We start from the raw sequence: 27,351 nt of genomic DNA on the forward strand, positions 1-27,351 counted from the left end.
AAAAACCAAATAACAACAACTTAATATGTTTAATAATAAATAATGTTTAGTTAAATGAGGTTTACCTTTTTCTTTTGTGTATTTTAGCATTACCATTAGTAGAGGCATATGATGCAAGAAAGCAAGCATATGCAGCATCAGCCAAAAAAAAAAAAAAAAAACACTTCCATTTCACCCTTCCGTTCGTTCGAAATACCTGTCCAGCTGAGCCTTAAATTTATTTAGGCTATCAACTTCCACAACAAGGGATGGAAGTCTGTTCCACCAACCAACCACCCGCTGGCTAAAGGCAAATTTCCACACATCTATCCTACATCTGTCTTTTCTCAATCTGAATTTATGCCCTCTCAGGTGATTATTCTCTGTGCAAGAGGAAGAATCCCATCGGCATTGAGCATGCTCAAACCATTCAAGGCTTTATACACCTCTATCAGATCACCTCGCTGGTGCCTAGTCTCCAGACACTGTAATTTGCAAAACTTAAGCCTTTCTTCATAAGAGCAACCCTTTGTTCCATTCACTAATCTTATTGCCCTTCTCTGTACTCGTTCCAGTAGCTCTACATCCTTCTTGAAATGAGGCCTCCAGACCTGTATACAGTACTCAAGGTGTGGCCTGACCATTGTCTTATACAAGGGTATAATCACCTTCTTATCCCTGCTAGAAAAATTCCTGTATATCATGGACAAAACATCATGAGCTACTCTTGCAGCCCGTCTGCACTGTCAGAGAACTTCATATCTGCCTGCACAATTACCCCCAGTCCTTTTCATTCTCTACCACTGTCAGTGTAGTACCACAGAGTTGATACGTTGCTCTGGGGTTGCTGTTTCCCATATGTAGTACTTTACATTTGTCAATGTTAAACTTAATTTGCCACCTCTCAGCCCATCTGCTCAACCTTTCCAGATCCTGTTGCAGCAGCATAGCGTCAGTAGTGTCTTTGACAACCCTGCCAACCTTTATATCATCTGCAAACTTGGACATTAAGCTTGATATACCATCATCAATATCATTTATAAATACAGAAAACAATAATGGACCCAACACTGAACCCTGAGGGACTCCACTAATAACATTAGTCCCCAATGAGCAATGTCCATTGATTACCACTCTCTGTCTTCTCCCCCTCAACCATCCCTTTATCCATAACAGCAATTTGCCTGCAATGCCACACTGCTCCAAATTTGTGCAGCAGTCTTCTATGTGCAACAGTATCAAAAGCCTTTCTAAGATCCAAATATATAATATCAAAGTTATTCCCTGCATCCAGTTCTTATGTGACTGCATCATAGTATCCAATCAAATTGATCAGACAAGACTTTCCCTTAATAAAACCATGTCCGAGCTATAACTGAAGTCTTGTCTAGATGATCCTGCAGTGCTTCTTTGACCAGTGCCTCCATTAATTTTCCTGGAACAAAGTTAAAATCACAGGTCTATAATTACTTGTGTCAGCCTTTGACCCTCCTTTGTGAATTTGGGGTCCTTAGCAGCTAGCAGGTTTCCAACTGCTGTAAGCAGTGACTTTTGTGTATCCACAAGTAATTATGCGATGCACTACTTTTAAACAATTAACATCACCAGAACACTATTCTGCTATATTTTAAGATGCAGCATGTTGATATGAGGCATTTGTATTCTATTCTACATTTCACCATTATGAAAGTGAATATTATAAAATTTTAAAAAAGATTAATAAGTGTTTTTGTCATATCATACATCTTGTATTGAGATTTACTGATCTTTCATCAGAAAGCACATAGTATTCAGTTAATGCATTTCTGATGACTTTTGAATAATGAAGCAATTCTTAGTTACAATATGAATATGTTATAACTTCAAGCACAGAAAAACCTCATAAATCAGGTATTCAAAAATTTTAGAAGAGGAAAGGGGGAAAAAAAATTCTAAAGATTACTCCTCAAGTCCCATACTGCTAACCTGCTATCCACCATGCTGAACAGTATCAAGTACGGATATAACCTCAAAGAAAGAAGGAAGAACCTGTACACCCTGACTCACCTGATGTACATGGATCACATCAAGCTCTACGCGGGAATCGAGAAGTAACGACAGCAACTACTTCAGATCACCGAAGAATTCAGCAATGATATTAGGATGGAATTTGGTCTAGACAAATGCAAGACCCACAGATTGCACCAGGGAAAATTAGTCAACTGAAACTACCAGCTGCAGACTGGTAAAGAAATCAAATCCATGGCAGAGGGAGAGGCCTACAAATACTTGGGGATGATGCAGGCTCAGCAGTTACAGCACAAGGAAATTAAGGCCTGCCTGACCGAAAAATACGATCAGAGACTTAGAAGCCTGCTGAAAGCAAAGCTGAATGGAGGGAACACAGTTAAAGCCATAAACATCTATGCTGTCCCAGTGCTAACAAACTCCTTTGGGATCATAGATTGGACTAACGCCAAGCTGGAGGATATCATGAGAAAGACAAGGACAATGATGACCAAGAGCCGCCAGCACCACCCGAAATCTGCTGTGGAGAGACTGACAGTTGCCCGGGAAGAAGGAGGAAGGGGCTTGATAGACCTCATTGAACAACAGAAGACAGTGATAGTTAACCTGAAGGATTACTTCCAGAAACACACAGCAGCACTCCACCAGGCCATAAGGAAGATAGACAAGCGGTATACCCCACTCGACCTAAGCGAGGAGTCCTCCCCCCAACCAGAGTTACAAACGAAGCTAGAAAGATGGGCAGAGAAGACTCTCTATGGCAGACACTACAATGATCTCCACCAAGATCACATCGATAACACTGCTTCCAATGCATGGTTCACAAGCAGTATGCTCTTCCCTGAGACTGAAGGATTCATGCTGGCCAGCCAAGACCAGGTAATCAACACCAGAAACTATAGACAATACATCGCTAAGGAGCCCAGAATGTCAGATGACACATGTCGACGATGGCTATCAACTTCCACAACAAGGGATGGAAGTCTGTTCCACCAACCAACTACCCACTGGCTAAAGGGGGAGGGGTGCAAGGTGATCACCCAGATTGAGTACACTCATAGACACGACCAGGTGGCCAGGATAATATATCAGAAGCTAGCAAGGAAATACCAGTTGATCGAAGAAAGTGTACTGTACTACAAGTACGAACCCTAGGCATTACTAGACATCCCAACCTACAAGCTGTACTGGGACTGCACCATAATAACACATAAGACAATCCCGCACAACAGACCGGACATAGACCCTTGTGAACAAGAAGGAAAAGGCTGCCTATATGATTGACATAGCAGTACCAAACACTGGCAACCTGCAGTAAATCCATGGGGAAAAAATCAGGAAATACTTGAACCTAAGACAGGAGATCAAAGAGTTGTAGCATATGCAACAAGTAATGACTATCCTGATCATCGTGTCAACCACAGGTATGGTGCCAAACACCCTACATAACAGCCTAGCAGCAATAAGTCTCCCAGCAAACACCTACAAGGAACTCCAGAAAGTCAGAAATCCTGAAAACCTGTAGGATAGTCAGAGTTCCTCGACCAACAGTAACACCAGACATAACAACAACCATCCTGTGTACTTGGTAGCAATACCCGTCACGAGGTGGAATCCCCAATCAGGAAGAAATAATATAAGAGCAATAATAATAATAACATTAACATTAGTAGAGGCATTTGATGCAAGAAAGCAAGCTTATGCAGCATTAGCCAAAAATAAAAATAAATAAAAATTAAATAAATAAAATATAACCACTTCCACTTCACCCCTCTGTTCGTTCGAAATACCTGTCCAGCTGAGCCTTAAACTTATTTTGGCTATCAACTTCCATGACAAGGGATGGAAGTCTGTTCCACCAACCAACCACCCGCTGGCTAAAGGCAAATTTCCTCACGTCTATCCTACATCTGTCCTTCCTCAATTTGAATTTATGCCCTCTCAGGTGATTATTCTGAGCAAGAGGAAGAATCCCATCAGCATTGAGCATGCTCAAACCATTCAAGGCTTTATACACCTCTTACAGATCACCTCGCTGGTGTTTAGTCTCCAGACACTGTAATTTGCAAAACTTAAGCCTTTCTTCATAAGAGCACCCCTTTGTTCCATTCACTAATCTTGTTGCCCTTCTCTGTACTCGTTCCAGAATCTCTACATCCTTCTTGAAATGAGGCCTCCAGACCTGTATACAGTACTCTAGGTGTGGCCTGACCATTGCCTTATACAAGGCAATGGAATAATCACCTCCTTATCCCTGCTAGAAAAATTCCTATATATCATCGACAATACACCATGAGCTACTCTTGCAGCCCATCTGCACTGCTCAGAAAACTTCATATCTGCCAGCACAACCACCCCCAGGTCCCTTTCATTCTCTACCACTGTCAGTGTAGTACCACAGAGTTGATACGTTGCTCTGAGGTTGCTGTTTCCCATATGTAGTACTTTACATTTGTCAATGTTAAACTTAATTTGCCACCTCTCAGCCCATCTGCTCAACCTTTCCAGATCCTGTTGCAGTAGCATAGTGTCAGTAGTGTCCTTGACAACCCTGCCAACCTTCGTATCGTCTGCAAACTTGGACATTAATCTTGATATACCATCATCAATATCATTTATAAATACAGAAAACAAAAATGGACCCAATACTGAACCCTTAGGGACTCCACTAATAACATTAGTCCACGATGAGCAGTGTCCATTGATTACCACTCTCTGTCTTCTCCCCCTCAACCACCCCTTTATCCATAGCAGCAATTTGCCTCCAATGCCACACTGCTCCAATTTGTGCAGCAGTCTTCCATGTGCAACAGTATCAAAAGCCTTTCTAAGATCCAAGTATATAATATCAAAGTTATTCCCTGCATCCAGTTCTTTTGTGACTGCATCATAGTATCCAATCAAATTGGTCAGGCAAGACTTCCCCTTAACAAAACCATGCTGTGTCTGAACTATAACTGAAGTCTTGTCAAGGTGATCCTGCAGTGCTTCTTTAACCAGTGCCTCCATTAATTTTCCAGGAACAGAAGTTAAACTAACAGGACTATAATTACTTGTGTCGCCCTTTGATCCTCCTTTGTGAATTGGGGTCACATTTGCACATCTCCAGTCCATGGGTACTTCCCCTGAGTCCAAGGAAGCTCTCATAATTATGGCTAAGGGTTTGCTTACTTCCTTTGCTGCTTCCTTTAATATAACTGGATAGATCCCATCTACCCCCAGGTGCCTTTCTTGTATTTATCTTCAACAATTTCTCCTCCACTTTACTCTCAGTTATTACAAGATTCTCTAGCTTACTGCCAGAGTTGAATACACCTCTGGCATTCCCCTCGCTGAATAACTCCTCATGTGTGAATGTCGATGCAAAATATTCATTCAGTTTGTTAGCTACCTGAGCAGAATCATCAACAGTTGACCCATCAATATCAAGTGGACCAATCTGATTCATCCCCTTCCTTCTAGAGTTTACATAAGTAAAGAACTCTTTGCTGTTTTTCTTTGCATCTCTTGCCAAAGATTTCTCGAAATCTGCCTTCGCCTGCCTAACCTCCTTTGTAACTTGGTTACAGATGAACTTGTATCTATCACAGGCTTCTGTGTCATGTGTTAATTTGTAAGTATCCCATGCATTTTTCTTCTCTGCCATATGTCTCATTAGTTCATCTGACATCCACTTAGGCCTAAACCTTGAACAATATTTCTTAGTTGGTATGTAAAGCCTAGTAGCTTCCAAGGTAAGTTCTTTGAATGCTTCCCATTTTGAATTTGCTGTTGGTAACATCATCAGTTGGTCCCACTGTATAGAATTTAAATACTGTCTCAATCCATCATAGTCGCCTTTACGAAAGCAATAACCCTTCCCTTTACCCCTAATGGTAGTTACCTCTTGGAGTAAATCCCACTTCAGCACACTGTGATCACTGCCACCTAGTGGTTCATTTACCTGCAGATTCTTAATGCATGAAGAATCACTACTGATAATCAAATCAAGAGTATTACTCCCTCTAGTTGCCTCCTGAACATGCTGATGTAGAAAACAATCATCCAATAAATCCACAAAAGCCTTGCTAGTGTGTGAGTGACCAGCCCCCAAATTCAAGTCAATATCTGGAAAATTAAAATCCCCCATTATAAGACTCTCTGATTTACTGGCCCACTCTATTTCCCCGTACAGTTTCTTATTATACTCATCAGAGTCATTAGGCCTATAGCACACTCCTACTCTCAATTTTGATCTCCCTATGCTTATGTCACACCAAACCGACTCGACACTGCACTGTCCAGCAATGTCAACTGGCTTCACTTCCTTGGATTTTATGTATTTCTTAACTAATAGCATAACCCCTCCTCCCTTCCTATCCTATCTATCCTTTCTGTAGACATTGTACTCCCCAAATTTCCAGTTCTTGCATTCCTTATATCTGTGTGACACCACGTCTCTGAAATCCCCACAATATCTGCCTTTGATGTTTTGAGCAATACCTCAAATTCATCAAATTTATTTACTAAACTCCTAGCATTGGTGTACACGCAAGTATACATGCACCTATTCTTTTTCTTAGCTACCCTAGCACAACCTATGTGTTTATTTGTACCCCAATGATTCCCAGCAGTCTCTGAAATATCCTGCATCTTATTTTCCAATCTTCTGCTCATTCCAATAGGAGCAGTGCAAGAATCACTTTCACCTCTGCCAGTGGCTACTGTTAATCTATTAGTCCTTGTATCCCCCCAATCTAGCAGTTTTCCGACCCACCTAACACTGCCTCGATAGCATCAGCAAACATTCTTGCACCCTTCCTATTTAAGTGTATCCCATCCCTGTAGAAGCAGTCTCTCCTGTTAACAAGTACAGACCAGGCTGAAAAAAATTCTACCCCTTGAGCCTTGCACAATCCTTCCAGGGCCAAATTGATCGACAAGGCTCTCATCATATACTCCCTCCTATCGTGTCTGGGCAGAATTGCAGACACTTTCAAATTCAACCCTAATTCACGGCTTTTTTTCAACCTGTACTTGTTAAGTAATTCCGCAGTTCTTGTATGATGGTGCTCCAACTTGCTGATAACAAACTTACCGAAGAGGGGGGATAATTTTCTAAAAAAAAAAAAAAAAAAAAGTTTGGTTAAATGACTATGTGATGTGTACTTCAATTGATAGTAATCATTCCAGATTAGGAACAACCAATGGGAAACATACACTGCAGAATTCAATTATCAAGTAATCATCCTGTTATATCTTAGTGTCATTCTAACTTATATTGCAAGCTTCAGAAAGTGAAAACTCAGTGTCAGTGATTTACACATGCCCAAGAGCAAAAACAACAAAAAACTGCCCTCTATTTTTAACCACTTTAAATAGTGTAGAGTTTAAAGAGTTTTAATTAAACATTTAAAATATCTGTTAGTTGAACAGGGTGTCTGTAATTGTTGCTTTTAGCAGTAATCAATATATCTTAGTGTCATTCTGATTGATATTGAGAAGCATGAAAGCTTTGGAAAGTGAAAACTCAGTATGAGCAGAGGCATATGATGATGCAAGTAAGCAAGTTATATAGCATCAGCCAAAAAAAAAAAAAAAAAAAAAACTTCCCATTTCACCCATCTGGTCACTCCAAATGTCGTCAAGTTCAGCCTTAAATTTATATAAGCTATCAATTTCCACAACAGATGGAAATCTGTTCCAGCAATCAACTACCATTGGCTAAAGGCAAACGTCCACACACCGATTCTACAACTGTCTTTCCTCAATTTGAATCTATGCCTCCTCAGCTTCTTAAACTAAGCGAGTGGAAATATCCCATCAGCACTGAGCCTGCTCAAACTGTTCAAGGCCTTATACACCTCAATCAGAACACCTAGAAGGTGCCTAGTCTCCAGATGCTGCAACTTGCAGACTTAAGCCTCTCTTGGTAAGACTACCCCTTTGTTCCTCTCACCAATCTTGTTGCCATTCTCTGATCTCATTCTAGCAACTCTACATCCTTCCTAAAATGAGGCCTCCAGACCTATACAATACTCAAGGTGTGGCGTGACCATTGCCTTATACAAAGGGATAATCACCTCCTTGTCTCTGCTAGCAAAATTCCTATATATCATTGACAAAACTCCATGACTTGCTCTGGCAGCCCATCTGCACTGCTCAGAGAACTTCATACCTGACTGCACAATTACCCCCAAGTCTTTTTCATTCTCCACCTCCCTGATTGTAGTACCACACAGTTGATACGTTTCTCTTGGGTTACTGCTACCCATATACAGTACTTTGCATTTTTCAATGTTTAACTTTTGTTGCCACTTCTCAGCCCATCTGCCTAACTTTTCTAGATCCTGTTGCAGTAGCATAATGTCTTTACTGTCATTAACAACCCTGCTAACCTTTGTATCATTTGCAAACTTCAACATTAAGCCTGATATACCTTCATCGATATCATTGATAAATACACAAAACAACAATGGGCTTAGCACCGAATCCTGGGGGACTCCACTAATAACATTAGTCCACGTAGAGCAGTGTCCATTTTTTACCACTCTCTGCTGTTTCCCACTCAACCATCCCTGGCGCCTCTGTAGCCAGGTGGGCAAGAGCAGCAGTGCATAGCACATGCTTCTTGATTAGACCGGGGTTTGAGCCCATGACCACCAAATACAGAGGATGCGGAAAGGTCAGGGAATGACCATCTCATATCCCTGGAGCAGTATGGCTTTAGTTGCTAACGCTCCTAAAAACCAAATAAAAAACAAACAAACAAATCAACCATCCCTTTATTCATTGCAGCAACTTGCCCTTAATGCCATACTGCTCCAATTTGAAAAGCAGTTGTGTGTGTGTTGGGGGGGGGGGGAGTACAAAAAATGTTATTAATTGCAATTCTTGTCTTGTTTTTGTTGAGTTTATTTTGTTTCAAATCTGAATTTTGTTTGCAGTCAAATCTGACTGCAATTCACAGAAAACTCTAAATTCTAGGGTGTATAAAGCGGGTGTTAGCAGAACTTAATAAGAGACACATTTATTTACAAACCTTTAATGAACATTATATACAACATTTACAAAAAAAAAAAACAAATAATTACATACATCCATACCCATTTCCATATATATGAACCATACTAGTACAATACACCGTCTCATCAACTATTCCTGATTTATATATTATTAACATCAGTTTGTATCAGATGTATCTTACTTAATATGAATCCTCGATGATTACTCAGTCATTCTCTTACATTACCAAGTTCTATCACTTACATCAGAAAAGCTCATTTCAACTCTTTTTACTCTTTTTGTATATTTGTTTCCAGCCTTTAACGCATGAAATGTATTACAACTGGTATTCTCTTACCTCAATAATATTCACTACAGATCACCCATTTTGCCTTAATTACTTTCTAGTTATCATCTTAGTCATCCCTCTTTACTGAAGAGGTCTCTCTACTAATAAAATTTCTTTCTCTTTACACCTCAACTGGTATGTTATCTTGTGTTGGCACCTGGCCTAATTTAATGATATAGATTAACATATCCTTACAGCACTACCCCCTATAAATATAATTTCTTTACTAATTCCTTTATACTATTACTTTCTTTTTATTACCCCTGTATCTCACTTACATTATTTCATAATCATTTAACATTTATAACAAATTATCTCAACCTTAGTAACTAACTAACTAACTTGCCGTGGGGGATGTCTTTGTGTGTGCGCAATGCAAGGAGTGTAACAAAATCAATCAAGAGTAGGAGACCGGCAGAATTACACAAGTACAGGTCACTGTTGAAAAAAAGCTGTGAATTAGGGTTGAATTTGAAAGTGTCTGCAATTCTGTCCAGACACGATAGGAGGGAGTATATGATGAGAGCCTTGACGATCAATTCGGCCCTGGATAGATTGTGCAAGGCTCAAGGGGTAGAATTTTTTCCAACCTAGTCTGTACTTGTTAACAGGAGAGACTGCATCTTCAGAGATGGGATACACTTAAATAGAAAGGGTGCAAGAATATTTGCTGATGCTATCGGGGCAGTGTTAGGTGGGTGAGAAAACTGCTAGCTTGGGGGGGATATAAGGACTAATAGATTAACAGTAGCCACTGGCAGAGGTGAAAGTGATTCTTGCACTGCTTCTATTGGAATGAGCAGAAGATTGGAAAACAAGATGCAGGATATTTCAGAGACTGCTGGGAGTCATTGCGGTACAAGTAAACACATGGGTTGTGTTAGGGTAGCTAAGAATAGGAACAGGTACATGTATACTTGCGTGTACACCAATGCTAGGAGTTTGGTAAATAAATTTGATGAATTTCAGGTATTGCTCAAAACATCAAAGGCAAATATTGTTTGGGTATCAGAGATGTGGTGTCACACAGATATAAGGAATGCAGAACTGGAAATTGGGGAGTACAACGTCTACAGAAAGGATAAACAGGATAGGAAGGGAAGAAGGTTTATGATATTAGTTAAGAAACACATAAAATCCAAGGAAGTGAAGCCAGTCGACATCGCTGGACAATGCAGTGTCGAGTCAGTTTGGTGTGACATAAGCATAGGGAGATCAAAATTGAGAGTAGGAGTGTGCTATAGGCCTAATGACTCTGATGAGTATAATAAGAAACTGTACGGGGAAATAGAGTGGGCTAGTAAATCAGAGAGTCTTATAATGGGGGATTTTAATTTCCCAGATATTGACTGGAATTTGGGGGCTGGTCACTCACACACTAGCAAGGCTTTTGTGGATTTATTAGATGATTGCTTTCTACATCAGCATGTTTGGGAGACAACTAGAGGGAAGAATACTCTTGATCTGATTATCAGTAGTGGTTCTTCCTGCATTAAGAATCTGCAAATAAAGGAACCACTAGGTGGAAGTGATCACAGTGTGCTGAAGTGGGATTTACTCAAAGAGGTAACTACCATCAGGGGTAAAGGGAAGGGTATTACTTTCGTAAAGGCAACTATGATAGTCTGAGACTGTATTTAAATTCTATACAGTGGGACCAACTGATAATGTTACCAACAGCAAATTCAAAATGGGAAGCATTCAAAGAACTTATCTTGGAAGCTACTAGGCTTTACATACCAACTAAGAAATATTGTTCAAGGTTTAAATGGATGTCAGATGCACTAATGAGACATATGGCAGAGAAGAAAAATGCATGGGATACATATAAATTAACACATGACACAGAAGCCTATGATAGATATAAGTTGATCTGTAACCAAGTTATAAAGGAGGTTAGGCAGGCGAAGGCAGATTACGAGAAATCTTTGGCAAGGGATGCAAAGAAACACAGCAAAGAGTTCTTTACTTATGTAAACTCTAGAAGGAAGGGGATGAATCAGATTGGTCCACTTGATATCGATTGGTCAACTTGATGATCCTGCTCAGGTAGCTAACAAACTAAATGAATATTTTGCATCGACATTCACACATGAGGAGTTATTCAGCAAGGGGAATGCCAGAAGTGTATTCAACTCTGGCAGTAAGCTAGATAATGTTGCAATAACTGAGAGTAAAGTGGAGGAGAAATTGTTGAAGATAAATACAAGGGGTGGATGGGATCTATCCAGTTATATTAAAGAAGGCAGCAAAGGAAGTAAGGAAACCCTTATCCATAATTATGAGAGCTTCCTTGGACTCAGGGGAGGTACTATAGACTGGAGATGTGAAAATGTGACCCCAATTCACAAAGGAGGATCAAAGGCTGACATAAGTAATTATAAACCTGTTAGTTTAACTTCTGTTCCAGGGAAATTAATGGAGGCACTGGTTAAAGAAGCATTGCAGAATCAATTAGATAAGACTTCAGTTATGGCTTGGACGCAGCATGGGTTTGTTAAGGGGAAGTCTTGTCTGACCAATTTGATTGAATACTATGATGTAGTCAGAAAGAAACTGGATGGAAAGAATAATTTTGATATCATATATTTCGATCTTAGAAAGGCTTTTGATACTGTTGCACATGGAAAACTGCTGCACAAATTGGAGCAGTTTGGCATTGGAGGCAAATTGCTGCTATGGATAAAGGGGTGGTTGAGTGGGAGAAGACAGTGAGTGGTAATCAATGGACACTGCTCATCGTGGACTAATGTTATTAGTGGAGTTCCCCAGGTTTCAGTGTTGGATCCATCGTTGTTTTCTGTATTCATTAATTAGCATTAGCATTAGCAGAGGCATTTGATGCAAGAAAGCAAGCTTATGCAGCATCAGCCAAAAAAATAAAAAATAAATAAAAAAAAATAAAAAAAAAATAAATAAATAAAAAAAAAAGAAACCACTTCCACTTTACCCCTCTGTTCGTTCAAAATACCTGTCCAGCTGAGCCTTAAACTTATTTAGGCTATCAACTTCCACGACAAGGGGTGGAAGTCTGTTCCACCAACCACCCACCCGCTGGCTAAAGGCAAATTTCCGCACGTCTATCCTAAATCTATCCAGTTATATTAAAGGAGGCAGCAAAGGAAGTAAGCAAACCCTTAGCCATAATTATGAGAGCCTCCTTGGACTCAGGGGAGGTACCCATGGACTGGAGATGTGCAAACGTGAACCCAATTCACAAAGGGGGATCAAAAGCTGACACAAGTAATTATAGACCTGTGAGTTTAACTTCTGTTCCTGGAAAATTAATGGAGGCACTGGTTAAAGAAGCACTGCAGGATCATCTAGACAAGACTTCAGTTATAGTTCAGACACAGCATGGTGTTGTTAAGGGGAAGTCTTGCCTGACCAATTTGATTGGATACTATTATGCAGTCACAAAAGAACTGGATGCAGGGAATAACTTTGATATTATATACTTGGATCTTAGAAAGGCTTTTGATACTGTTGCACATGGAAGACTGCTGCACAAATTGGGGCAGTGTGGCGTTGGAGGCAAATTGCTGCTATGGATAAAGGGGTGGCTGAGGGGGAGAAGACAGAGAGTGGTAATCAATGGACACTGCTCATTGTGGACTAATGTTATTAGTGGAGTCCCTCAGGGTTCAGTGTTGGGTCCTTTATTGTTTTCTGTATTTATAAATGATATTGATGATGGCATATCAGGCTTAATGTCCAAGTTTCCAGACGATACGAAGGTTGGCAGGGTTGTCAAGGACACTACTGACACTATGCTGCTGCAACAGGATTTGGAAAGGTTGAGCAGATGGGCTACGAGGTGGCAAATGAAGTTTAACATTGACAAATGTAAAGTACTACATATGGGAAACAACAACCCCAGAGCAACGTATCAACTGTGTGGTACTACACTGACAGTGGTAGAGAGTGAAAGGGACCAGGGGGTGGTTGTGCAGGCAGATATGAAGTTCTCTGAGCAGTGCAGACGGGCTGCAAGAGTAGCTCATGGTGTATTGTCAATGATATATAGGAATTTTTCTAGCAGGGATAAGGAGGTGATTATTCCCTTGTATAAGGCAATGGTCAGGCCACACCTAGAGTACTGTATACAGGCCTGGAGGCCTCATTTCAAGAAGGATGTAGAGCTGCTGGAACGAGTACAGAGAAGGGCAACTAGATTGGTGAATGGGACAAAGGGGTGCTCTTACGAAGAAAGGCTTAAGTTTTGCGAATTACAGTGTCTGGAACCTAGGCACCAGCGAGGTGATCTGATAGAGGTGTACAAAGCCTTGAATGGTTTGAGCATGCTCAATGCTGATGGGATTCTTCCTCTTGCTCAGAATAATCACCTGAGAGGGCATAAATTCAAATTGAGGAAAGACAAATGTAGGATAGATGTGCGGAAATTTGCCTTTAGCCAGCGGGTGGTTGGTAGGTGGAACAGACTTCCATTCCTTGTCGTGGAAGTTGATAGCCTAAATAAGTTTAAGGCTCTGCTGGACAGGTATTTCGAACGAACAGAGGGGTGAAGTGGAAGTGGTTATTTTTATTTATTTATGTTACTTTTTTTTTTTTTTTTTTTTTTTTTTTTTTTTTTTGGCTGATGCTGCATAAGCTTGCTTTCTTGCATCAAATGCCTCTACTGATGCTAATGCTAATCTGTCTTTCCTCAATTTGAATTTATGCCCTCTCAGGTGATTATTCTGAACGAGAGGAAGAATCTCATCAGCATTGAGCATGCTCAAACCATTCAAGGCTTTATACACCTCTATTAGATCACCTCGCTGGTGCCTAGTCTCCAGACACTGTAATTTGCAAAACTTAAGCCTTTCTTCGTAAGAGCACCCCTTTTTTCCATTCACTAATCTTGTTACCCTTCTCTGTACTCGTTCCAGTATCTCTACATCCTTCTTGAAATGATGCCTCCAGACCTGTATACAGTACTCTAGGTGTGGCCTGACCATTGCCTTATACAAGAGAATAATCACCTCCTTATCCCTGCTAGAAAAATTCCTATATATCATTGACAATACACCATGAGCTACTCTTGCAGCCCGATTGCACTGCTCAGAGAACTTCATATCTGCCTGCACAACCACCCCCCAGGTCCCTTTCATTCTCTACCACTGTCAGTGTAGTACCACAGAGTTGATACATTGCTCTGGGGTTGCTGTTTCCCATATGTAGTACTTTACATTTGTCAATGTTAAACTTCATTTGCCACCTCTCAGTTCATCTGCTCAACCTTTCCAGATCCTGTTGCAGCAGCATAGTGTCAGTAGTGTCCTTGACAACCCTGCCTACCTTTGTATCGTCTGCAAACTTTGACATTAAGCTTGATATACCATCATCAATATCATTTATGAATACAGAAAACAATAATGGACCCAACACTGAGCCCTGAGGGACTCCACTAATAACATTAGTCCACGACGAGCAGTGTCCATTGATTACCACTCTCTGTCTTCTCCCCCTCAGCCACTCCTTTATCCACAGCAGCAGTTTGCCTCCAATGCCACACTGCTCCAATTTGTGCAGCAGTCTTCCATGTGCAACAGTATCAAAAGCCTTTCTAAGATCCAAGTTATTCCCTGCATCCAGTTCCTTTGTGACTGCATCATAGTATCCAATCAAATTGGTCAGGCAAGACTTCCCCTTAACAAAACCATGCTGTGTCTGAGCTATAACTGAAGTCTTGTCTAAATGATCCTGCAGTGCTTCTTTAACTAGTGCCTCCATTAATTTTCCTGGAACAGAAGTTAAGCTCACAGGTCTATAATTACTTGGGTCAGCCTTTGATCCTCCTTTGTGAATTGGGGTGACATTTGCACATCTCCAGTCTGTGGGTACCTCCCCTGAGTCCAGGGAAGCTCTCATAATTATGGCTAAGGGTTTGCTTACTTTCTCTGCTGCCTCCTTTAATATAACTGGATAGATCCCATCCACCCCGGGTGCCTTTCTTGTGTTTATCTTCAACAATTTCTCCTCCACTTTACTCTCAGTTATTACAAGATTCTCTAGCTTACTGCTAGAGTTGAATACACCTCTGGCTTTCCCCTCGCCAAATAATTCCTCATGTGTGAATGTCGATGCAAAATATTCATTTAGTTTGTTAGCTACCTGAGCAGGATCATCAACTGTTGACCCATCGATATCAAGTGGTCCAATCTGATTCATCCCCTTCCTTCTAGAGTTTACATAAGTAAAGAACTCTTTGCTGTTTTTCTTTGCATCCTTTGCCAAAGATTTCTCGTAATCTGCCTTCGCCTGCCTAACCTCCTTTGTAACTTGGTTACAGATCAACTTGTATCTATCATAGGCTTCTGTGTCATGTGTTAATTTGTATGTATCCCATGCATGTTTCTTCTCTGCCATATGCCTCATCAGTTCATCTGACATCCATTTAGGCCTAAACCTTGAACAATATTTCTTGGTTGGTATGTAAAGCCTAGTAGCTTCCAAGATAAGTTCTTTGAATGCTTCCTATTTTGCATTTGCATAACATCATCAGTTGGTCCCACTGTATAGAATTTAAATACTGTCTCAGTCCATCGTAGTCGCCTTTACGAAAGCAATAACCCTTCCCTTTACCCCTAATGGTAGTTACCTCTTTGAGTAAATCCCACTTCAGCACACTGTGATCACTGCCACCTAGTGGTTCATTTATCTGCAGATTCTTAATGCATGAAGAATCACTGCTGATAATCAAATCAAGAGTATTCCTCCCTCTAGTTGCCTCCCGAACATGCTGATGTAGAAAGCAATCATCCAATAAATCCACAAAAGCCTTGCTAGTGTGTGAGTGACCAGCCCCCAAATTCCAGTCAATATCTGGGAAATTAAAATCTCCCATTATAAGACTCTCTGATTTATTGGCCCACTTTATTTCCCTGTACAGTTTCTTATTATACTCATCAGAGTCATTAGGCCTATAGCACACTCCTACTCTCAATTTTGATCTCCCAATGCTTATGTCACACCAAACTTACTCAACACTGCACTGTCCAGCGATGTCCACTGGCTTCACTTCCTTGGATTTTATGTATTTATTAAGTAATAGCATAACCCCTCCTCCCTTCCTATCCAGTCTATCCTTTCTGTAGACGTTGTACGCCCCAAATTCCAGTTCTGCATTCCTTATATCTGTGTGACACCACGTCTCTGATATCCCAACAATATCTGCCTTTGATGTTTTGAGCAATACCTCAAATTCATCAAATTTATTTACTAAACTCCTAGCATTGGTGTACACACAAGTATACATGCACCTATTTCTATTCTTAGCTACCCTAACACAACCCATGTGTTTACTTGTACCGCAATGACTCCCAGCAGTCTCTGAAATATGCTGCATCTTGTTTTTCAGGCTTCTGCTCATTCCAATAGAAGCAGTGCAAGAATCTCTTTCACTTCTGCCGGTGGCTACTGTTAATCTATTCGTCTTTGTTTCCCCCCCAAGCTAGCAGTTTTCCGACCCACCTAACACTGCCTCGATAGCATCAGCAAATATTCTTGCACCCTTTCTATTTAAGTGTATCCCATCCTTGTAGAAGCAATCTCTCCTGTTAACAAGTACAGTCCAGGCTGAAAAAAATTCTACCCTTTGAGCCTTGCACAATCTTTCCAGGGCCGAATTGATCGACAAGGCTCTCATCATATACTCCCTCCTATCGTGTCTGGGCAGAATTGCATAATGATATTGATGATGGTATATCAGGCTTAACGTCCAAGTTTGCAGACGATACGAAGGTCGGCAGGGTTAAAACTAATGACATGATGCTGCTGCAACAGGATCTAGAAAAGTTGAATAGATGGGCTGAGAGGTGGCAACTGAACTTTAACATTGACAAATGTAAAGTACTGCATATGGGAAGCAGTATCCCCAGAGTAATGTATCAACTGTGTGCTACTACACTGACAGAGGTAGAGAGTGAAAAGGACCTAGGGTAATTGTGCAGGCAGATATGAAGTTTTTTGAGCAGTGCAGGCAGATATGAAGTTTTTTGAGCAGTGCAGACAGTCTGCAAGAGTAGCTCATGGTGTCTTGTCAATGATATATAGGAATTTTTCTAGCAGGGATAAGGAGGTGATTATCCCCTTGTATAAGGCAATGGTGAGGCCACACGTTGAGTACTGTATACAGGTCTCGAAATGTAGAGCTGCTGGAACGAGTAGAGAGAAGGGCAACACGATTATTGAATGGAACAAAGGGTTGTTCTTATGAAGAAAAGCTTAATTTTTGCAAATTACAGTGTCTGGAGACTAGGCACCTATGAGGTGATCTGATTGAGGTGTATAAAGGTTTGAATGGTTTGAGCATGCTCAGTGCTGATGGGATTCTTCTTCTTGCTCAGAATAATCACCCGAGAAGGCATAAATTCAAATCAAAGAAAGACAGTTGTAGGATAGATGTGCGAAAGTTTGCCTTTAGCCAGCAGGTGGTTGATTGCTGGAACAAACTTCCATCTGTCATTGTAGAAGTTGATAGCTTAAACAGATTCAAGGCAGAACTAGACAAACATTTGGAGCAGATGGATGAGTGAAATGAGAAGTGGGGTTTGTGTTTTTTTTTTTTTTTTTTTTTTGGCTGTTGCTGTATAAGCTTGCTTTCTTGCATCATGTGTCCTTTCTAATGCTAATGTAATATAAGTGGTGTTACTTCCTATTGATATTTACTAATGCTTATTACTGCCCAACATGTGTGTGTGTTTTTAGGGAATGACATCAAGATTAGAATATTCCATTCATGCATATGAGCCTTTCTCATACATGTAACCAATGAAAAGACCTATTCAATATGTGTGTACACAAACAGTTGTGTACATAGTGGCCGAGACTCATGGCTGTGGTCTGGCACATTTAAAGTATTACTTACAAAATTATTACAGATTTTTAGCAACCCATCTTCCAGTTCTTTAATAGTCCACTTTATTGGATACACTATTGAGAATCACTCCTCTGATAGATTTGTATCCTCATTTTGATTAATTTGTTCTACTGTTACCTTTTGGAAGGTGAATAGTGTGTAATGGGAGACTTTAACTTACCAGATATTGACAGGAACTTGGGAGTTGGTCACTCACACAGTAGCAGAAATTTTTGGATTTATTGGATAACTCTTCTACAGGAGTGTGTTAGAGAAGCAACTAGAAAAAGCAATACTCTTGATATGATTACTGGCAGTGACTCATCATGCATTAAGAATATTCATTTAGAGGAAACATTAGGTGGCAGTGATTATAATATATTGTGGGATATACTTAAAGATATAACAACTTTATATACAGTATATATATGATGTGGGATATACTTAAAGATATAACAACTGTCAAAGGTAAGGAAAAGGGATTTTGCTTTTCTTAAGGCAACTACAGTGGTCTTAAACAGTATTTAAATTCCCTTCAGTTGGATCAGCTGATGACATTACCAACTCTAAATTCTAAATAGGAGGCATTTATGGATGTAATCATAGAAACTACTATGCTTTTTATCCCAACTAAGAGGCAAGCTAAGGCAGATTATGAGAAGTCGTTGGTTAAGAATGCAAAGAAAAGGAGCAAAGAGTTCTTTGGTTATGTTAACACTAGAGGTAAAGGAATGAACCACCTTGGTCCACTATGTGGTTCATTCCTTTACTAACATACATACAGAAGTTTTTAGCGATGGAAATGCCAGAAGTATACAAAGTTATAATTGGGTGCTAAATGATTTTGTGATAACTGAGAGGAAAGTGAATTTGAGGCTAAAAGTAAATAAAGTATCTGGGAGCTGATGGAATCTATCCAGTTATATTAGAAGCAGCACCACACCAAAAAAAAAAAACTCTTGACCATAATTAAAGAGCATCCTTGGATTCAAAGGGAAGTTTCTATAGATTGGAGGCATGCAAATGTATTGCCTGTTCACACAGGGTCACATGAGCAATTATAGGCCTGTAAGCTTGACTTCTGTTTAAGATAAAAGTCAGTGGTTAAAAAAGTATGACAGTATCATATTACCAGGAATGAAATTATATGGAAATCACATGATGGGTTTGTTATGGTGGGAGGGGGAGGATTTTGTCTAACCAATTGTGATTAGCTACTATGATACAGTAACAAAGGAACTGGATGCAAATAGTAAATTTTTGACGTCATCTTAGATTTCAGTAAAGCTTTTGATACTGTCCTACATGAAAGACTGCTGTACAAATTGGAGAATTGTGGCATTACTGACAAGATTCTGCTATAGATAAAGGGATGGTTAAGTGGTAGAAGGCAGAGAGTGGATATTAATGGGCACTGCTCTTCTTGGACTAATGTTAATAGTGGTGACCCTCAAATTTCAGTGCTGGGTCCCTTACTATTTAAGGTATTTATTAACAGTATTGATGAAGGCACATCACACCTATGGTTTTAGTTTAAAAATGACACAGAGGTTTAATTACAGCAAACAAGGCATACTACAAAAAGACCTAGATAAATTAGGCATATAGGCTGAGAAGTGGCATTTGAGGTTTAAAATTGGTAAATGCAAGATACTGCATGTGGGCAGCAGTAATCTCAGAATAACATATGAGTTAGGTGGTGGAGAATGAATGAGACCTAGGAGTAATTTTGCAGTCTTACATGAAGTTCTCTGAGCAGTGTAGACAGGCTGCAACAGCCGATGAGGTTCTGTCAATGATATATAAGAACTTTGCTAACAGGGAAAAAGCGGTGATTATCCCATCCCATTATATAAAGAAATGGTTAGGCCACATCCTGTCTGCAGTACAGGTCTATGGCTTCCAGACCTGTACTGTTTACAGGTCTGAAAGTCACATTTAATTAAGATATGGATCTCTTGGAACAGGTGCGGAGGATTGCAACCAAATTAGTTAAGAAAAAAAAAAAGAGGTACTCTTACCACAAGAGATTTCAGTTTTGAAAATTGCAGAGCTTGAAACCTATGCACTTGCAAGGAAACCTGATTAAGTGTTTAAGGCTTTAAATGGATTGAGTAATCTTAATGATGATGATGGTATTCAAACTCTTTCTCAGAATTGAAAAAGGATGGCTGCAGGATAGATGTATGAAAATTTGCTTTCAGTCAGAAAGTAATTGATTGCTGTAACAAACTACCATCTGGCATTGTGGAAGTGGATAACTTCCACATTTTAATTTTTAATTTCTCAGATATTGACTGGAATTTGTGGGTTGGTCACTCACACACTAGCAAGGCTTTTGTGGATTTATTGGATGATTGTTTTCTAAATCAGCATGTTCGGGAGGCAACTAGAGGGAGCAATACTCTTGATTTGATTATCAGTAGTGATTCTTCATGCATTAAGAATTTGCAGATACAGGAACCACTAGGTGGCAGTGATCACAGTGTGCTGAAGTGGGATTTACTCAAGGAGGTAACTACCATCAGGGGTAAAGGGAAGGGTTATTGCTTTCGTAAAGGTGACTACGATGATCTGAGACAGTATTTAAATTCTATACAGTGGGACCAACTGATGATGTTACCAACAGCAAACTCAAAATGGGAAGCATTCAAAGAACTTATCTTGGAAGCTATTAGGCTTTACATACCAACTAAGAAATATTGTTCAAGGTCCAGGCCTAAATGGATGTCAGATGAACTAATGAGACATATGTCAGAGAAGAAAAATGCATGGGATACATATAAATTAACATGTGACACAGAAGCCTATGATAGATATAAGTTGATCTGAAACCAAGTTACAAAGGAGGGAGGTTAGGCAGGCGAAGGCAGATTACGAGAAATCTTTGGCAAGGGATGCAAAGAAAAACAGCAAGGCGTTCTTTACTTATGTAAACTATAGAAGGAAGGGGATGAATCAGATTGGTCCACTTGATATCGATGGTTCAACTGTTCATGATCCTGCTCAGGTAGCTAACAAACTAAATCAATATTTCGCATCTACATTCACACATGAGGAGTTATTCAGGAAGGGGAATGCCATAGATGAAGTAAACACTGGCAGTGAGCTAGATGATCTTGTAATAATTGAGAGTAAAGTGGAGGAGAAATTGTTGAAGATAAATACAAGAAAGGCACCTGGGGTAGATGGGATCTATCCAGTTATATTAAAGGAGGCAGAAAAGGAAGTAAGCAATCTGTTAGCCATAATTATGAGAGCTTCCTTGGACTCAGGGGAGGTACCCACAGACTGGAGATGTGCAAATGTAACCCCAATTCACAAAGGAGGATCAAAGGCTGACACAAGTAATTATAGACCTGTGAGTTTAATTTCTGTTCCAGGAAAATTAATGGAAGCACTGGTTAAAGAAGCACTGCAGGATCATCTTGACAAGACTTCAGCTATAGCTCGGACACAGCATGGTTTTGTTAAGGGAATTTATGCATGGTTTTGTTAAGGGAATTGCCTGACCAATTTGATGATGTAGTCATCATCAAATTGGTCAGACTATATATTTTGATGTAGTTATCAAATTTTGATGACTACATCAAAATATGATGTAGTCATCAAATTGGTCAGGCAAGACAAATTTGATGATGATTCTATGACCAATTTGATGATGATACTATGATGTAGTCACAAAAGAATTGGATGCAGGGAATAATTTGATATTATATATTTGGATCTTAGAAAGGCCTTTGATACTGTTGCACATGGAAGACTACTGCACAAATTGGAGCAGTGTGGCATTGGTGGCAAATTGTTGCTATGGATAAAGGGATAGTTGAGTGGGAGAAGACAGAGAGTGGTAATTAATGGACACTGCTCATCGTGGACTAATGTTATTAGTGGAGTCCCTCAGGGTTCAGTGTTGGGTCCATTGTTGTTTTCTGTATTTATAAATAATATTGATGATGGTATATCAAGCTTAATGTCCAAGTTTGCAGACGATACAAAGGTTGGCAGAGTTGTTAAGGACGCTACTGACGCTATGCTGCTGCAACAGGATCTGGAAAGGTTGAGCAGATGGCCTGAGTGGTGGCAAATGAAGTTTAACATTGACAAATGTAAAGTACTACATATGGGAAACAGCAACCCCAGAGCAACGTATCAACTCTGTGGTACTACACTGACAGTGGTAGAGAATGAAAAGGACCTGGGGGTAAATGTGCAGGCAGATATGAAGTTCTCTGAGCAGTGGAGATGGGCTGCAAGAGTAGCTCATGGTGTCTTATCAGTGATATACAGGAATTTTTCTAGCAGGGATAGGAAGGTGATTATTCCCTTGTATAAGGTAATGGTCAAGCCGCACCTTGAGTACTGTATACAGGTCTGGAGGCCTCATTTCAAGAAGGATGTAGAGCTGCTGGAACGAGTACAGAGAAGGGCAACAAGGTTAGTGAACGGTATGAAGGGTTGCTCTTACGAAGAAAGGCTTAAGTTTTGCAAATTACAGTGTCTGGAGACTAGGCACCGGCGAGGTGATCTGATAGAGGTGTACAAAGCCTTGAATGGTTTGAGCATGCTGAGTGCTGATGGGATACTGCCTCTTGCTCAGAATAATCACCTGAGAGGGCATAAATTCAAACTGAGGAAAGACATGTAGAATAGATGTGTGAAATTTGCCTTTAGCCAGCGGGTAGTTGGTTTTCGAACGAACGGAGGGGTGAAGTGGAAGGGTTTTTTTTGGCTGATGCTGCATAAGCTTGCTTTCTTGCATCATATGCCTCTGCTAATGCTAATGCTAACTTGAATCAGTTTAACGAAGAAATAGACATATTATCAGAAGGAAATAACAGATGAGGTAGATAGGTTTTTTTTTTTTTTTTTTTTTGGTGATGCTGTATAAGCTTGCTTCCTTGCATCATTTGCCAGTATTACTACTACTAATTCTAATAATAATAATAATATTATTGCCTTTATTCCCTATTATCATATAATATTCATTCGATGGTATACACAACAAAACAGCATCTAATGTTGCTGAGTGCAATAGGGTTGGCTTAATATTTTACATTGTTTGAGTTCTTATTGATAAGAATAAAAGTATAAAATATTGGAATAATGAAATAAAGCCATAATTATGATATGATTAAATATAATAAAAATCAAGGAGTATTATAAATATATATCAGGAATCGAAGGAGGGGAATGAAATGCAGAACATATAGTTGCCCATCAAAACATAGTTTACGATGTAGTTTCATTTGTGTGTGTGTGTGTGTGTGTGTGTGTGTGTGTGTGTGTGTGTGTGTGTGTGTGTGTGTGTGTGTGTGTGTGTGTGTGTGTGTGTGTGTGTGTGTGTGTGTGTTATTTTTTATTTATTTGTTTTTTGTTTTTTTCAGGTAAATCTAATACAGTATAATAACATAATAATATTTGGAGTAGAAGAAATGGTAAGTTTTATATTATATATTTATGTTTAGCATTAGTAGAGGCATATTGATGCAAGAAAGCAAGCTTATATAGCATCAGGAAAAAAAAAAAATAAATAAATAAAAAACCCTTCCAATTTCACCCATCCATTAACTCCAAATGTTTGTCTAATTCTGCCATGAACTTATTTAAGTTGTTGACCTCCACTACAACAGATGGAAGTCTGTTGCAACTGTCAACCACCTGCTGGCTAAAGGCAAATTTCCGAACATCTGTTCTACTATTGTCTTTCCTCAATATGAATTTATGTCCCCTCAGGTGAGTAATCTGGCATGAGGAAGAAATTCATCAGCATAGAGCTTGCTCAAACCATTCACAGCCTCATACATCTCAATTAGATCACCTCACAGGTGCCTAGTCTCCAGACACTGCACTGCAGTTTGCAGAACTTTAGCTTTTATTCATAAGAGTAACCCATTGTTCCACTCACCAGTCTCGTTGCCCTTCTCTGTACTCATTCCAGCAGCTTTACATGCTTCCTAAAATGAGGCCTCCAGACCTGTATTCAGTACTCAAGGTGAGACCTGACCATTGCCTTATACAAGGGGACAATCACCTCCTTATCCCTGCTAACAAAATCATATAGACAGATAGATACAAAGGGTGTCACAAAATTCCAGGTATTATCAGCAATTGGAATCTTTTGCAAGTTCTGACACAGTAGTTCATCAGTATAGAGCTGTGTGGCTAAGATAAACTTCAGTTAGACTTACTACTATTCTATTTATTAATAAAGTTTTATTAAGAGCAGTTCGAGATTGATCTGGTCTGACATACAGTATTTTACAAAAACGCCTATTGTAAAAAAAAGGTTTACAAGCAATTGTAAAAAAAAATTATGATCATTATGATCGTTCTTTATTGAACAGCTCTTGTAGGTAATGCATTATTGTCCATGACATCTAGACGAACCTCAGCATTTGTGGTTTTTTCCAAAGCAACTAATCGTCCCAGGCCAAACCACGAAAAACAGCCCCAGACCATCATGCTACCGCTGCCAAGCTTTATTTATGGAATATCCAGTCCAGCAGGCAGTTTTTTTTGGCATTCACCATACCAGGCTGTAGTGGAGGGTATATGCCGCATACCCTATGGATTTTTTTGGGTGATTAGCATATACCTTCTGGTTTTTGAATGACTTGTAAAAAAAAAAAAAAAGGTAAAGTGCAGCCATTATCAACCCACTGCAGGATGGAAGCCGCCTCAACAATTCGTGCTGACTTGTAAAAACAAATATTAAAATACTGTATTTACTAAAAATTAAAAAAATAAATTTATTAGAATTTGATTCTTAGGCAATACTTATAGGTCTATTATTTTTAATATCTATGCCATATATATATATATATATATATATATATATATATACAGGGTGTCTCAAAAATATTGGTACAAACGTTTAGGGGAGGTAGGTAATATCTAAAGGAATGTGAATCACATAGGAACCCATAACCGGAAATGTCACCGTGATTTGGTACACGGCGCTGTTCATCAGTTCGGGAGAGAGAAAATTTCTGGTTTACTCATTCAAGCAGTAGTTGCTGCACAAAGAGCATGCATCGATATATGAACTGTGAGCAGGCAGACATGCACCTAGTGTATGGATTAGCACAGGGACCACACGGTGTGTGCCCCCATGCGGCACAACATTGCTTCGCAATAAATGTGTGGGCAGGTATGGTCGGTGACTGCTTAGTCGGCCCATACCTGTTACCATCCCGCATGAACTCTGCTAAATATCGGATCTTTCTTGAACAAGTTCTACCAGGGTTACTTGACGATGTTCCAGCAAATGTGAGATGCAACATTTGGTTTCAACATGACAGGGCGCCTGCCCATTATGGAAGGTGTGTTCATGACCATTTGAACAGGCGTTTTGGGCGTCGATGGATTGACCGTGGTGGACCCGTTGCCTGGCCCCAACGCTCACCTGATTTATTGAGCCTTGATTTCTTTCTGTGGGGGCCCTCAAATCTATCATGTATGAATCGCCTGTGGAGACAGAAAGGGATCTCGTGGCGAGACTCGTCTACGCTGCTGCTGCTGTCAAAGAAACTCCAGGTGTGTTCGACCATGTCCGCCAGTCCATGCTGTGTCGGTGTCACGCATGCATCGTGTCTCATGGTGGAACCTTCGAGCATCTGTTGTAACATCATGAAATGCATCCATCTCGTACTCCTTTGTTAATATTATGTCAAATAAATGTTTGCCACTAATTACTGTCTTGTGTCATTTCTGATTCTTGTGCCTCTGCTACTACTTTCCCCGTGACGTTTGCGGTTATGGGTTCCTATGCGATTCATATTCCTTTAGATGTTACCTACCTCCCCTAAACATTTGTACCAATATTTTTGAGACACCCTGTATAAGTAAATATGCAGTATATATAATATATATACAGTGGAATCTCGTTAATACAAAGTTCAAGGGACCTAAATTTTCACGTTTTGTAATAACAAGATTTGTAGTAACAAGGTACCCCCAAAAGTGTCAAAATTTTACCTTTTTTTTTTTTTTTTTTCGGTAACTACTGTATATCTAAGAATAAAAATAAAAACAAAAGCCTTGTCTAACAATACATTAATAGCATATTTTTTAAAGATTTTATTTTATTTGTAAGATAAACTAAGAGAAAAGCAATATTAACAGAAATGAAAATATTGTACAGTATATATTTTGATATATGCAATATTTTAGTATCACTGTAAAAAGAATTACAATCTCAATATAAAAGGAGACATACAAACTATTAACTTTTTAATAAATTAATCTAATTTAAAGAAAGAATTCAATGTTGTTTGCACAGTTTTTGTCCTATGTGCATTTTTAACTACAGCACAGACGTTATCAAATGCAACAGTTGTTTCTTTATCAATGTTACTGCAGGCCAACACATTCTATATTATGTTCATTGCATTTTGGGCATCTTTTTTAGATGGCAGTGTACTTGCTTCTTCACTTTTGCTGTTGCTGGTAACAAAAACATCGTTTTGTTTGGTACCCAGCAGATCTTCTCGTGTTGGCGTTGTAGTGGTAGCAACTTCATCATCCACCTTCACAAACTCCTCAAATTCACCAATATCCATATGCTCCTTCAAATCCCTCCATTCCTCACTGTTGCTATCACATTCATCTGCTGGACCATGTTTTTCGATGATGTTCTCTCCAAAGCCACTCTTTCTGATGCAGTTGAATATTACTTGATGTAATACTTTCCCAAGCAATAACAAGATTATGGATAGCATCCAAGACATTCCAATTTGGCTGAAAATTGTTCCCTCCTTCTATGTTGCAGATCAAGTACCTTATCAGGCGGGCTCTATATGCTCTCTTGAGGTTATAAATAATGCCTTGATCCAGTGGTTGCATTAAACTGGTGGTATTGGGGGGGGGTTAAAAACAACAGTCGTATATTTGTCAACTTAAGTGTCTCGGCAGAATGTGCTGTACAACAGTCTAGAATCGTCAAAATGTCCCTTTTTTCTGAAGGCATTCTTCTGTCCAATTTTGATAACCAAGACTGAAAAATTTTGACCACCAAGCACTTCTATTGGCCTGATAATCACAGGGAAGTTGGTTAACTGCTTTAAAACACGGCTTGGAAAACTTACCAATCACAAGTGGGCATAGTTTTGTACTGCCATCTGAATTGCAGAATAACAGAACAGTGAGTCTTTGTTTACTTAATTTT

At 39.6% G+C, this 27,351-nt stretch overlaps 1 protein-coding gene across 2 annotated transcripts in view; it reads left to right on the plus strand.

The window, feature by feature from the left end:
- The window catches only part of LOC150080267 (ATP synthase subunit C lysine N-methyltransferase), an 86,175-nt gene that overhangs the window by 39,608 nt on the left and 19,216 nt on the right, over window positions 1-27,351 (plus strand). Inside the window, exon 4 of one of the 2 annotated variants that reach the window (XM_090381259.1) lies at window positions 23,570-23,620. The exons of the other annotated variant lie outside the window; for it this stretch is intronic. Coding sequence (XP_090237385.1) covers window positions 23,570-23,620 — 51 coding nt within the window. The remainder of the gene's footprint in view (window positions 1-23,569; window positions 23,621-27,351) is intronic. 2 annotated transcript variants of the gene reach the window in all.

The sequence above is a fragment of the Mastigoproctus giganteus genome, chromosome 9 (assembly GCF_048544385.1).
Source record: "Mastigoproctus giganteus isolate SK-2022 chromosome 9, ASM4854438v1, whole genome shotgun sequence".
In the NCBI taxonomy this organism is placed as follows: domain Eukaryota; kingdom Metazoa; phylum Arthropoda; class Arachnida; order Uropygi; family Thelyphonidae; genus Mastigoproctus; species Mastigoproctus giganteus.